Raw genomic sequence first — 14,775 nt, forward strand, 5'->3', positions numbered from 1 at the left:
GACTAGAATTGCAACATACCGTGAGGGAGCAGCTTTGGACTTTACTATGAAACACAAAATTATTCAAAGGAAAATGGTCCAGAATTAGAGGAGATGGTCATTTTCATATTATGCCTACCATTTGCGGGGGACAGACTCTTTTACAGCAAGAATGAACACACTGTGTTGTATTATTTCATAATTACAATTTTGTTTAATCAGTAGTTCAATAAGTCTGTCTGTAATACAAATTGACAGAGGATTTTTTGTTTTGCGTTTTAGTTCATTACTTTAAGGGTAAAGTTTTCAAAAGTCTTATTTTCAAAAGCGCCTACATCACTTAGGAGACTCGATTTTATTTTCAGAAGTGCCTAAGTCCCTCAAGAGTATAAGTCCCACTGAAAGTCAAGGGGCACTTTTGACAATTTGACCCTAGAATCCATTACAGTAGAAATTGAACATTTTAAAAGTTATACTTTCTCACGGACGATGACCTCCTTACTCTAATTTTTTTTCGTGAAGAAAAAATAGAAATACCAAAAAGCACCAGAAGCCCTGTACATTAGCTATCCATTATTTATGTATATTATAGCTTGGTTTAAAGTGTAGGACCTAAGAGATTTGCTGGTTTTGGTTTTTAGTTTAATTTCAGGCTTCAGCTTGGGGCTTGTAGCTTTCTGCCTTGGGTCAATCACTTATATTAATTACTTTTTATTATTTTATTATAACCATCTTGTTATTAAAAAACAAACAAAGTATTAAAAAGAAGAATTAGGGATCCTGTTCTGCAAAGACTTAACATCCAGTACTTAATTTTAAGCATGTGAATAGTTCAGTTGAAGTCATTGGAACTATTCATGTGCTTAAAGTCAAGCACAGAGCATAAATCTGTCCAGGATTGTAGCCTAGCTATTTAGAGATGCTTTTTTGCATTTATGTAACTAAAACCTATATGGGCCAGATTCACAGGTACCCTTCAGCCTCTTTGTGCCTCTTCAGTGATGGAAAGGAGCTGTACATCCAATTTAAATCTGTGTTTACATCCGATTTACATCATTTGCATTCCATCACTGGAATGGCACAAAGCAGCCAAAAAGTGCTCGTGATTCTGACTTGACAAGTGATCAATCATGTACTAAAGGATTTTAGTTAATTAGTTAATTTGAAAACCAAAAATAATTGCTTGAGATTGGGAAAGTGGCTACTGCACTTACAGAGACTCCTTTTAAAAAAAAAAGCTTTAGAAATGTTTTACATAAATTTAATTCTTATTTACATGTGCAATACTTACAATGCATACACAATACTCTGGTCTTGTGGGTAAATATATTTAAAACCACCTTTTTAAAAAAAATTAACACCCCCCCCATTAAGTGGTACTCTGAATGTTACAATTAAAAAACAACATAAGCAAGGAGATCTAAAAGTAAAGATAACACACCATATTTAAGTTTATTTTGGTGGCGTAGATTTTTCTGTGGTGCTCTGAGTTAAGAGCATAAATATAGTTCACCTGGACCTTTAGGCTCTTTCACAGTGCCAGAGTGGTGTGTAAAGGGGACTTTATATCAGGCCCAGAATGTCCAATTTAGATGCCTCTGTTTTACAAAGGGATCCAGGACTAGGGCCTACATTTGAATTTGCCTGCTCTTGTTGGTTTATATCACAACCATAACACAGGGTTTTTTTAAAATGTGCTGTAATGTTTGACAGAAGAAAGCATATCGTTGAACCAAACCATTTGTTTTATCTATTTTGGTTTATCATTTAGAAGACTTGCAATATCTGCCAGATGCTGCTTCCTAACCAGTGCAGTTTTGCATCACACCAGAGAATTCATCAGCATAAATCTCCATATACGTGTCCTGAATGTGGAGCAATCTGCAGATCGGTCCACTTCCAGACCCACGTCACTAAGAACTGCCTACATTACACACGAAGAGTTGGTTTTCGGTCAGTATGATTACACATGTGTAACTAAAATATGTTGTCAGTTTATATATATTATATATATATATATATGTATATATATATGTAATGGGTTTCTTTTATGTTTTTCAAACTTAAACTGAAATAGTTTCTCTTTATTGTGACAGTTGCTTGCAAGATGCTGCTTTATTATTTTAAAGTTGTCATGGCTACAGTACTATTTGTTTTACACATTTTGGGATAAAAATTCTTGCTGGGTGTCAGCTATGAATTTGGGCATGTGCTTATGTATGGTACTCAATCAGAATACTACTAATTTCATGCAGCCATGAGATGTCATATTAAGGCATACAGTTTCTAAGCTAATGAATTCAGACGTTTTACCAATTTAGTTTCTTTAAAAAAAAACGTAAGCTGACTTTTAGGTAGTCTTGGTAAAATAATGATAATCTTTTCCGTATTTACTGCTAGACTGTATCTTTAAAGCACTGATGGGTGTACTCCACCTGTCTATCAGATACAGGAGGCAACTTTATTGAAGTCTTTCTGCCTCTCTTGTTCTCACTCTTTTTCCCCAGTTGGGGAAGTCCAGGTTCCTGCTGCTGGATTTACCATTACATTATACTTTAAACCAGTTCACATTGTCCATCAGAGAGTGCAACAGTCTGCTACTTTGGCTCTTTGTTGAGAGTCTTTAATTCCTGTTTCAGAGTGGTAGCCCTGTTAATCTGTATCAGCAAAAAGAACAAGGAGTACTTGTCTCTAAGGTGCCACAAGTACTCCTCGTTCTTTTTAATTCCTGTGTTTCCCCTACATTTTCTGCTGGGAAGCAACTGTCAGTGGAGTAACAAGAATTGGAGGAGTATCAAGGAAACCTCTAGCCTTTCACTGACCAGCCTTGAAACTCTGTCAGTCCCTAGATTTCCACCAACACTCAGAGCAGCACCAAGCCAACAGCTCAGAATAGCCTCTCTTTTCCCAGCTCCTACAGCAGGCCTCTGCATAGCACTTCAATATAGTCTTGCAGTCAGTCTTAACTGGCTTCCTAAAGATAGAGTGGTGTGATTTAGAATCCCACCAGCCGATAGTATGTCTTCCCCTCAAGGAAACACAGTTCAGTTATCAGGATGGCTGAAAAGTTTTCTGTTAAGGTTACTCTGAGGGGAGGATGAAGTCCTTTTACTGCATCTAGGCAGATGTTGTGGCAGGATCTTTCTGGTTTTGGTGACCTGGGTAGGTCAGGCCAAAGATTCAACTCTCATCTGCCCCAAAGTATCTTTGGATTATTCTCTCTCTCCTTCTTCCCCGTCTCCTGAATAAGCAGGGGGTGTTCGGAAGAAGGGGAAGGTTTTTGACGTGTCTTCCATCCCCAGCCCATTCCCTTCCTATACCTCAGTCACCTGTGGGACTCAGATGCAACGTCTTCCTCAGAGACACCTGGCCTCTACCCATATGGCCGTTGCAACGAGAAGACCCCCTCATAGTCAAAAATCTACTTTCCACAATGAATCAGGACAATGGTGCTAGATTATCCAGGATTTCTCTTCAAAACCCTATGAGAAACTGTGTGAACCCCTCACCACAATCTGCGTCAAAGTTCCTTTTCTCCTCTCCATCCAATGATCCTAAAACAAAAAATATCTAAGACAATCAAGAATCCATCTTCTCCTCATTAGAACCCTCAGAATCAACACCAAACTTGCTCTTGAGGAAGGATGTATTTCCTCCTGCCTTTCCAAACAGTGTCCAATAATTTAAGGAAGCTGTTTGATGCCAGTGATCTAGACTAGCTGATTGAGCTAATTAAATTGAGGAAATTCAGCTCACTTGACTCAAGCTGGATTCTCTCAAACTGAGGGGAAAAAAGCTGCTGCAACAGTGAGTCCAGGAGGGGGGACCTGGACCTCAGGGGGACCCAGATCTTCAGCAGAGCTACTTTTGTATTCAGGCAGACATGCAGACTGTAGTCAGCAGTGGATGCTTATAGTTGTGGATTATTTTATTTATAAGGAAAAAACCTCATGGAAAGAAAAAAAACCCTCTTGAATGTGATATCACTAGCACATTAGAAGTAGAACTAATATGGAGTTAAATGTAAAAAGATGATGATACTTAAAACTTAGTGTTGTGGAGAGTTGTGTGTCTGTAGTTAAGATGGAAGGTCGTTTTCATTTATAAGTTTCATTTGAGCCCCTCCCATCTTTAACAGATTTAAGCCAAATCACCTGAAATTTCACGTATATGTTGTTATGCTGAAGTAGAGGTTTTTTAGAAATTTGGAGGTATCTCAGAGACAATGTGTTTGTGAGATAAGAGGGCTCAAAAATTGTGCTTTCCTTTTCAAAAAGTTTCCTAATTCTTTTGGCTTGCCGTATCTGAAAAATGGCATATGTTTCCTATATCATCATGCTATCTCTCTTCCATAAGATCACCGTAACTCTAAAAGGATATAACAGACATAGAAGGAGTTCAGAGATGGGTAACGAAAATAATTAGAGGCATGGAAAATCTTCCATAAGAAGAGAGATTTAAAAGGTAGGAACTGTTTAGTTTAGAGAAGATACGAACAGGTAGATACAAAATAATAAATGATATAGTGAAGGTAAATTGAGTGAATTTACCCTTTCTCTCTTAATATGAAAAGAAGGGGACAGTTAATGAAATTGGAAGCGAATTTAAAACCAATAAAAGGATATTTTTAAATGCAATGCATAATTGGCCTGTGGAACTCGTTGCCAACAGATTAGTGGGTGTCAAAAGGATTGGACATTTATATGGCTAACGAGAAGTTCCATAATTATATTAGATAGAAATAAAGTTTGGAAGGGATATAAACCTTCATTCTTCAAAGTGAACTTCCAAAAGATTGGGGTTAGTAAGAAACTTTCCCTATAAGCAAGTTATTCCATAATTGTCCACTACAGGGTATTTTTGGAACTTCTTGGAAGCAGCTAATACTGGAGAGAGGACACTGGACTAAATGGGCCATTGACTTGATCTAGTATGGAAATTCCTGTGGTCTTATATTAACTCAATTTATGTTACTTGCTTTGCTGTAGATTGAATTGGGGGAAGGTGTCAGAGACACTAAGATTTCAAAGGCATATTTTAGAAAAATATTTTCAGAATTCCAACCTGATGTTTAGAAAGGATTGTAAAGCTCCTGCGTAGTCACCCTGAATTTAAGTTTACTTTTCTCTGTCCAAATATTGATTTGACTATGTACAGAGAAAAATCACTCAGTTAAGAAAACATTTTCATTAAAATTAAACCTGAATAAATATAGTAAAGTTGTTATTCTTGTTGTATTTCATTTTTGGTAGCTTCTAGATTGCAATATGGTTCTTCATACAATCTACTACTCCTGATAAAAATGTGTTTTCTAGGGCCTATAGGGTCTAAAAAGTTCTTATTTATAATCAGCAGATGGAATAGATTCCACTGGCCATTCTGTCTATTGCTGGCATAACGCTATTATCAAATCTTGTCCTCTGGCTTTAGATCTTGCAAATTAATTATTGTTATCTTTTTTCTTTTTTAGGTCTATAACCACTTTGTTTCTGTTGGATCTTAATGTGTGATTTGTACTTTCCAGTATTACTGTAGCCGTGTCGGTCCCAGGATAGTAGAGAGACAAGGTGGCTGAGGTAATATCTTTTATTGGAACAATTGTCTCTCTCACCAGCAGAAGTTGGTCCAGTAAAAGCTATTACCTCACCCACCTTATCTCTCTGATTTGTACTTTGTTAACCAATCAAATCATATTATTGTATCAGATTGAATACATAATCCTCCCTCCTCCACCTGCCTAAAACCCAGTTTTGATTCCACTTATTTTAGTACACTTTTGTGTTGTTAGATTGACTCTTTTCCTCTTCTCTTACAGCTGTGTACATTGCAATGTTGTGTACTCTGATGTGGCTGCACTCAAGTCTCACATTCAAGGTTCCCACTGTGAAGTCTTCTACAAGTGTCCTATTTGTCCCATGGCATTTAAATCTGCACCCAGCACACATTCCCATGCCTATACACAACACCCTGGTATCAAGATAGGAGAACCAAAGTAAGCAATATTAATCTTTTGCTCTTACTCTAATGTTATATTTTAATAACCAGTACAATTACATTCTCTGTTGTATTTATAATGTTAAAAGTCACATATTGCATAACCAGCCATTTATCATACTATTGATAATGTGTGGAGTACGTCACATTTTCTAGTCATTTATTTGGCAAGGATAAGATTTCCATGAACATAACAATAAGATTTTTTTAACCATAGCACAGAAAACTTGATACACTGCAGCCAAGAAACTACCTGTATTCAGTCTTGCTCAGTGTTTTTTTTTTCATTGTTAAACTAAATGATTTTAAATCAGCTGCATTTTTTATCATGAACTAGAGTAACAGTAGTGACAGTCGAAACGATTAACGTATTTGCTGTTTTTGAAGTGTGTTGAGACATTTATAATTCTAACAGAGTACTGTTTCCATCTAATGTTCTATTTGCAGGCATAAACCTACAATCTGGGGAAAACATGATGGTCACTGACATTTATTTCACAACATAACACAAGAACTAGGGATCACCAAATTAAATTAATAGGCAGCAGTTTTAAAACAAATAAAAGGAAGCATTTCTTCATGCAACACAGAGTCAACCTGTGGAACTCCTTGCCAGAGGATGTTGTGAAGGCCAAGACCATAACAGGGTTCAAAAAAGAACTAGATAAATTCATGGAGGATAGGTCCATCAATGGCTATTAGCAAGGATGGGCAGGAATGGTGTCCTTAGCCTCTGTTTGCCAGAAGCTGGGAATGAGCAACAAGGGATGGATCACTTCATGATTACCTGTTCTGTCCATTTCCTCTGAGGCACCTGGCGCTGGCCACTGTCGGAAGACAGGATACTGGGCTAGATGGACCTTTGGTCTGACCCAGTAGGGCCGTTCTTATGTTCTTATACTATTATTCATTAATTAGTAAAATAATTGCAGGTTTATGCTGTGATATAATAAAGGTATTTTCATAACTTTTTACAGTGCAATAATATTATTGATAAATTGACATAACAATCATCAGTGTCTGACTTGATTCTGATGTAAAACTTAGAATACAATATACAGGTGAATCAGCAAGTATTTTGCTTACAGTGATAAGTCATCCATATTACAATTGCTTTGCAGGACAAAAGTGTAATATTATGGTTTTGTGGAAATGGTCTCTAATTTAGGATGAAGAAAAGGAGTACTTCTGGCACCTTAGCGACTAACCAATTTATTTGAGCATAAGCTTTCGTGAGCTACAGCTCACTTCATCGGATGCATACTGTGGAAACTGCAGAAAACATTATATACACAGAGACCATGAAACAATACCTCCTCCCATCCCACTCTCCTGCTGGTAATAGCTTATCTAAAGTGATCACTCTCCTTACAATGTGTATGTGTATGTGTATGATAATCAAGTTGGGCCATTTCCAGCACAAATCCAGGTTTTCTCACCCCCCACCCCCATACACACACAAACTCACTCTCCTGCTGGTAATAGTTCATCCAAAGTGACCACGCTCCCTACAATGTGCATGATAATCAAGGTGGGCCATTTCCAGCACAAATCCAGGTTTTCTCACACACACACACACACACACACAAACTCACTCTTCTGCTGGCAATAGCTCATCCAAACTGACCACTCTCCTTACAATGTGTATGATAATCAAGGTGGGCCATTTCCAGCATAAATCCAAGTTTAACCAGAACGTCTGGGGGGGGTAGGAAAAAACAAGGGGAAATAGGCTACCTTGCATAATGACTTAGCCACTCCCAGTCTCTATTTAAGCCTAACTTAATAGTATCCTATTTGCAAATAATTCCAATTCAGCAGTTTCTCGCTGGAGTCTGGATTTGAAGTTTTTTTGTTTTAAGATAGCGACCTTCATGTCTGTAATTGCGTGACCAGAGAGATTGAAGTGTTCTCCGACTGGTTTATGAATGTTATAATTCTTGACATCTGATTTGTGTCCATTTATTCTTTTACGTAGAGACTGTCCAGTTTGACCAATGTACATGGCAGAGGGGCATTGCTGGCACATGATGGCATATATCACATTGGTGGATGTGCAGGTGAACGAGCCTCTGATAGTGTGGCTGATGTTATTAGGCCCTGTGATGGTGTCCCCTGAATAGATATGTGGGCACAGTTGGCAACGGGCTTTGTTGCAAGGATAGTTTCATGGTCTCTGTGTATATAATGTCTTCTGCAGTTTCCACAGTATGCATCCGATGAAGTGAGCTGTAGCTCACGAAAGCTTATGCTCAAATAAATTGGTTAGTCTCTAAGGTGCCACAAGTACTCCTTTTCTTTTTGCGAATACAGACTAACACGGCTGTTACTCTGAAACCTGTAATTTAGGATGCAAACACCACAAGCCTTAAACAAATTAGAAACTAGTATAATGTCTCTCTGATTATGTTAAATTTGGTCCACACTTTCTCGACTGTCAACCATGTCAACCAGCATTCAGAGGTACTAGAGAAATTGGAGTAATTTTTTACATACATCTAGTCCCTCAGTTCTTCTCTCCCAAGCTCCTCTATATAGCTCTGCCTTTCAAACTGAACAGAAAAAGCCCTTGCTTTCCACACCTTCTAGAATGCACTCTAGTTAATATAGCTTTTCCATTTAGTGTAGCTTAATAATCATTAATATTCCTCAGCACTGTTATTGCACTTTTCTCCTTCATAATGCTTGCCTGACAAACCAGAAAAGATACGGATAGTGTTTGGTAAATGCTTAACGTATTGCAGAGCAGTTGACTCAAGAGAGCTTGTTTCTTTCAGTCACTTTTGCTCGCAGGGCTGTCAATAGTCACTTTTGGCAGTCTCAGAAATACTAGGTAGTCTCAGTTCATTGGTTTCATGCTGTTCTGTCAGGGAAGAATTGTCTATGGCCTAAAGTTCTCCCAGGTAGGCCATTTCATGACAAGATGTGTTTTTTCTCCAGGAGATGTTGTCCCCCATCAGTCTTTTCTACCTGGCTTGTCTTCACTACTAGCCACAACCTTTGGGAGTGCTGAGCTAGGCTTGCACCTTCACAAGACCCACATGTCATCAAGAAAAAGAGAATTCCAACTGCAGTTAAGTGAGAGAGGCCCACCATTAAACAGTCTCCAACCTTGCCTGCCAAGGTCAAGGCAGATGCACCTTGGTCTGTCTCTGCACGTGCCTTTTTTTGATGCATAACAACTCCTCTGTTAAATGGGGAAGCATTATTTCCAGTTTACTACAGAGGGGCTTAGAGAGAGATTAAGTGATTTACCCAAGGGCTGTGGGAGAGTTAGGATTTGAGCCTCAGGATCCTGTTTTTAGAAATATGAGAGTAAGCTCCAGCTGAACTCAGTGGAATCTACATACCTCCTAAATCCCAACCCAGTGCCTTTGCCACAAAGCTGTCATTCCTCTCCCTGCTTTCTCCATTGTTAGGTACAGGTAGGGTATTAAAATATTCAAGAATTCTGCTCTATCGTACCGCTCTGAAACGCAGAGAGCATGGCTCTATATTTCAATATCTTGCATGCTCAAAAAAACCTCAAGGCAGCAGAGTAAAAGAACAGTGCAGCATCCATCGTTATGTTTAATTTTAAGCCTTTTAAACTTGACACTGTCCTGTTTAATATTCCAAAGTATATTTTTATTCTTCAGATTGTTCAAACCTATATTGAAGCAGAATTTAAACTAATGTATGGGCTCTGACCCTGAATTGCCATGTTTCCGTTGCTGCGAATTATGTTCCTTTTTAGCAAGATGGCATCTCTGACAGTAGGCTCAGAAATGCCAACATTTAATTCAGAAACTTTTAGATTGCTGTGCTGAACAGTAAGGAAACAGTTTTTAGTTATGTGATTGATTTTCTTTTTTTTTTTTTAGTAGTAGTAGTAAAAGCCAGTGTGACAGAGTGCTAAGCAAGAACAGCTGATCCAGCACTCTGGTCATAGCAGCTCCAATCAAATAATGCAGAATGGGGCTGGTTAAACAGAGCTGTGCCTAATTTGTGGTGGAGGAAAGCTGGAAGGCTAATTAAGGTATTAGGCACAGGAAGGAAGTAGAGGGGAGAAAGCAGGTAACAGGGAGAAGAGAGAGATTTCCCATCCCTGCTTGGTTTAGCAGTTGGGGGCTCCATAGGACTGTTGAAGCAGAGCTGTATATAGTATGAAGGTATGGGGAACCCACATTGTAAATAAACTACACAAGATGTTTGACTAGCACAAGGGTCTCTGAGCAGTTTGTAAGCTGGAGCAGAGGCTGGAGCCAGAGGGCCTTCTCACAGCCAGCAAAAAAACCCTAAGATCAGAAATTACAAATGACTGTTTCACATTGAAGGAGTTCAAAAGATTTCTTGAATTAATCTTGACCGTATTGAGCTGTATCAGGTCATGTTCACAGGTTAATTCTTTTGAGCTGGCTCCCCTATTTGTGGATATGAAATGACATGCTTCTTCTGAGTATGAACTGGTGTATCATTAGAGCCATATGCAGAAGGAAGAACATGCATTTTTGTGGAATACATTTGTAGAGCCCTGTACAGATACAAAATTTGATATCCGATCTGTAAACATGGTTCGTGGATATAAAGTGGATCTCCACAGATTTGCAAAGCTCTAGATATAAAATTTGGATCCGTGTCTATCCGTGATCCGTAAACATGGTTCGTGGATATAAAGCAGGTATCCGCGGATTTGCAGGGCTCTATACATTTTTGTATTATAGCAAATTATTTTAAGAATTAACAGTTGGATTTTCTTAAAGTGCTAAGCTTTTTCCCCTCTAAACGGACCCTTCACAAACACCTGCAGATGATATGTTATCACTAAGGCTATGTTTTAATCACGGGTATTTTTAGTAAAACTTATGGATGGGTCATGGGCAGTAAACAAAAATTCACGGCCTGTGACCTGTCCATGACTTGTACTTTACACCCCTGACTAAATCTTGGGGTTAGGGGTCGGCCCAGGCCCGCTGCGGGTGCTGGAGGGGGGCAGCCCGGGGGCACGCAGCCTGGGAGCCCCGCTGGTGCTGGGGTAGGGGGGGAAGCGGAGCCAGGTAGGGAGCCAATTCCCCCCCTACCCCAGCACCAGCCACTATCGGGGAGGTGCAGTGGCGACATCCCCTTCCCTCAGTTCCTAGGTGGAAGGGCAGCCAACCAGCTCTGCCACTCCTGTTGGTTGGGAACTGTGGCCTGCAATTCCTCTGGGAGTTGTGTGTGCTCAGCACTGCAGAAAATAAGGTGTGATGGATGGACTGGTCAGGAAGGATTTATAGATCTGTCCTGAAGACAAGGGCTGGAGCCACCCCTGAAACACCTGTCCAGGAATGAATGAAGGACCCTCCTCTGGCTGAAGTGGAAAACAGGCTTCAGGCCTGGGCTCTCCTGACACAGGGTTTTTGTGTGTCAGAGGGAAAGTCTGATAGGCAAGGGCCTGTCCAAACTGAACTAGGAACACTGGGAGCAGCCCAGCCTGGACAGAAGGCTTGAAGTGGACTTACAGTTAGTTGCCTTATTGTTCCTCCGTTTGTTACAAAAGTGAAACCCTAGGATGGAGGTGAGTTTAGAACCTACGCAGGGATGTGTACCATGTTTGCAGCTGTGGCAGTCACCGGCTCATGCAGTCTGTTTTGTTTGCAGGAACTAATGGAGATAGAGCATTAAGTAAGACACTGTATGCCCTTGGCATTTAGTGAAATTGCATGATTTATAATTGTATTACTAATGTCTGTTTATCAGAACAGATGCAGCAAATAAGATATGATTTCACTTCTTAAATTTAATTTTAACCTGTTTTATGAAAAACCACATTAGGTAGAATGGCTTTCAATAGGTACAAATGAGATTATTTTAATATGGGGAGAAGGAAGGCTTTTTCAATTTTAATTCTACACACACACACATCAGTCTCATCAGGAATAGCTTAATTTATTTTATGGGCTAAAGAAGCTCCTCTGTGACTTTTTCTTTGTAGCTAGTATGAGCTCTTAGGAGTAGCAGTAAGATTTTTTTTATTGGTAATCTCCTTTTAAAGCTTGGAGAAATTAATATGTATGGAACCAATTTATTAATAACATTAGACTGTTGGTACACAATATAGGACATTATTGCACAAATTATCATGTATATAGACATATAGATTATTGGAAGGAGAAATGCCATATCCTAGTAGAGGATTGTCTTTTAATGTGATGTTCAGGTATCTGCCTGTAGATTCCATGTTTATGTGTTCTAAGGAAAATTTTAAAATTTCTATTGGCCAGATTTTCACAGATTGAAATAAGTGCATTTCCCACATACAGTTGTTGGTGCATAATATTTGTGAGGAAATATTTAGCATGTGCATGCATATTCACTGACCTCAACTAGACTACTCATGAGCTTTAACTAAGGCATGTGTTTCAGTATTTTGTTGAATTGGGGCTACTGTAATTTAAGTCATGATCGAGCATAGCCCTTAAATACATGCTTTAGTACTTTGTTTTGATCATGGCCTTAGCTAGACACATTTGGTATTGACTCACATTATTTGTTTGATTCACAAATGTATGTGCTCAGTTGCATATACCTAACTTTGAAAATGCGGCTGAAAGAAATATTTTGTAATGAATTAGATCCATGTGTCTACCATGATACAGCATACCATACAGAATATCTGTATCAATTTAAATTAGTAGAGTTTATTCTGAAAATAGATGACTTGGGAATTTGGACTCCTATCAAGAAGATTTTGAACTTCTGCGAAAGCGGAGCAATTTTAACTTAACTTAAATGTTTATTTAAAATGTGAATATTAAGAATCTGATATTTTTAAAGAGGTGTAATAGTCTCAGTAGCAGATTTATTTTCTCCTATCAATATTAGCTGGTTTTGCTAATGAGCACTGTGTTGCTCCATTACACATGAAGTGATTACTCAAGGATTAATTTACTTTAAATACAATGAAAAGATCAGAAAGCAAAGCAAATTAAAAAGTACTAACATAATATGCCACCATTTGACAATATATATAATCCTGTAGTCGCAAATGTATAGATTAGGGGCCTGAAACAGACTTCCACTCAAGTCACTGGCTATGGAACTGTACCCTAGATCAGTGGTTCTCAAAGCTGGTCCGCCGCTTGTTCAGGGAAAGCCCCTGGCGGGCCGGACCGGTTTGTTTACCTGCCGCGTCCGCAGGTTTGGCCGATCGCGGCTCCCACTGGCCGCGGTTCGCCACTCCAGGCCAATGGGGGCTGCGGGAAGCGGCGCCGGCCAAGGGAGTTAGTGATGGGTATCAGGAGTCAGGATTCTAATGTTCTGTCTAGTGTGCTGCCATGGGTGACAATCATTTGGAGGGTCAGTGCCGTGGTGTATAACCTTGTTCAAGTCTCTTAACCTTCCTGTGCCTCAGTTTCCAAAACTGGTTATAATTATTAATTAGCTTTGTAAAACCACTTCATCAGAGATGAGTCCCATCACAAAATATGGATATCTGATACATGCCATCTATTATTGATGGAAATACACATCTTCTTTACAAAATGTATGAATAAATGAAAATTACAAATACTCTTGCTAGTGAGTTGTTCTTTATATTCTCACATTAAAATGAAGAATGCTGAGAATAAAATATTACCATTTTAAACTGCTTTTCGCTGTTGCATTTCTGCTGAGCGAGGCCATCACCGGGAGTGTGCACCCCCTATAAAGTATAGAGCTACACAGTAGCTCCCGGTGTGCCAAACGGTGGAGGGTGAACACATTGCCATGTGAATCCTTGGGTTCTCCCCATTCCCTATGGGTGCATTATGGGCACAGGTGCTACTGCATCCTTAAGACTTAAGTGATGCGCATGGAACATGTCCAAAATAGCTCTGTGGCCGGGGAAAGATTCCTTTGCTCTGCATCTCTCCAGCATTCTGCTGAGGTGCTCTGACTGGGCACTGAGTTGAGATTTTACTTTAACAGAGTTAGCTCTTCCAGTAGTTTAGGGACAAAATACAACCAGTACCAGTAAGATTCAACTAAATATTTATTAACATTGGAAAATTATTATTAACATTTTAAAAGTAAATTTTAGAAGCGTTGATGATGAAAAAATGTCAGGGGACTCTAGATACTTACACTTTTCTGTAAAGTGGCTACTACTGCCACTGTCAGAGGATATTAGATTAGTTGGACCACTGGTCTGATTAAATATGGCAATTCCTATGCTTGTTTGTTATTTTTCCCTTTCAAATGCCATTTGCTTTCTATTCTTTTTCTAAATAAAAATTACAACAGTTCTGAAGAAATAAAGGGTATTACATGGGCTTTATAAATAGATATATGAAAAAGAGGATAAATTTTGGACCTACCAATCTTGACAGTGTTTTTTTATTTAAAAATTACAATAATTTCTTATAGAGCCAAACATGTAAAACAAACAAACAAAAAATCATGAAAAGAAAACCTGTGCATAACATTCCATGTTGTTTGAAGAATCATTGGCAAAATGCAACCAGCCTCAAACCATTATTATGTAGTATTAGTTCTTTCACTTAGACCAGAGGGTTACCCTCTCAGTGAACTGACTTGATCTCTCCATTTCATTAGCACATCCTAGTTTCATTCTGGTTTATTAATTATTGGTAGGGAGCTTGACAGAGTCAGAATTCTGCTGAAATGATACCCATTTCAAGATTAATTCATAATTTTTCCTTCATTTTGGGAAACATTTTTATGCTGTCATTTTAACTCACTTTCAGAGACTGCTGTTACAATGTCCTTTACTAATTCAGCCTGTTTTGGTCCTTATTAATTACTATCTTAGATTCTTCACCATTCTTTTTATAAAGTCTG

At 38.8% G+C, this 14,775-nt stretch overlaps 1 protein-coding gene across 9 annotated transcripts in view; it reads left to right on the top strand.

Annotated features, from left to right (window-relative positions):
- ZNF532 (zinc finger protein 532) overlaps window positions 1-14,775 on the top strand; it is an 81,195-nt gene that overhangs the window by 48,976 nt on the left and 17,444 nt on the right. For all 9 annotated transcript variants that reach the window (XM_048850196.2, XM_048850200.2, XM_048850199.2 and 6 more), the window contains 2 exons: window positions 1,751-1,932; window positions 5,795-5,971. In XM_048850196.2, the coding sequence (XP_048706153.1) occupies window positions 1,751-1,932; window positions 5,795-5,971 (359 nt within the window). The remainder of the gene's footprint in view (window positions 1-1,750; window positions 1,933-5,794; window positions 5,972-14,775) is intronic.

Source organism: Caretta caretta, chromosome 5 (genome assembly GCF_965140235.1).
Source record: "Caretta caretta isolate rCarCar2 chromosome 5, rCarCar1.hap1, whole genome shotgun sequence".
NCBI lineage: Eukaryota > Metazoa > Chordata > Testudines > Cheloniidae > Caretta > Caretta caretta.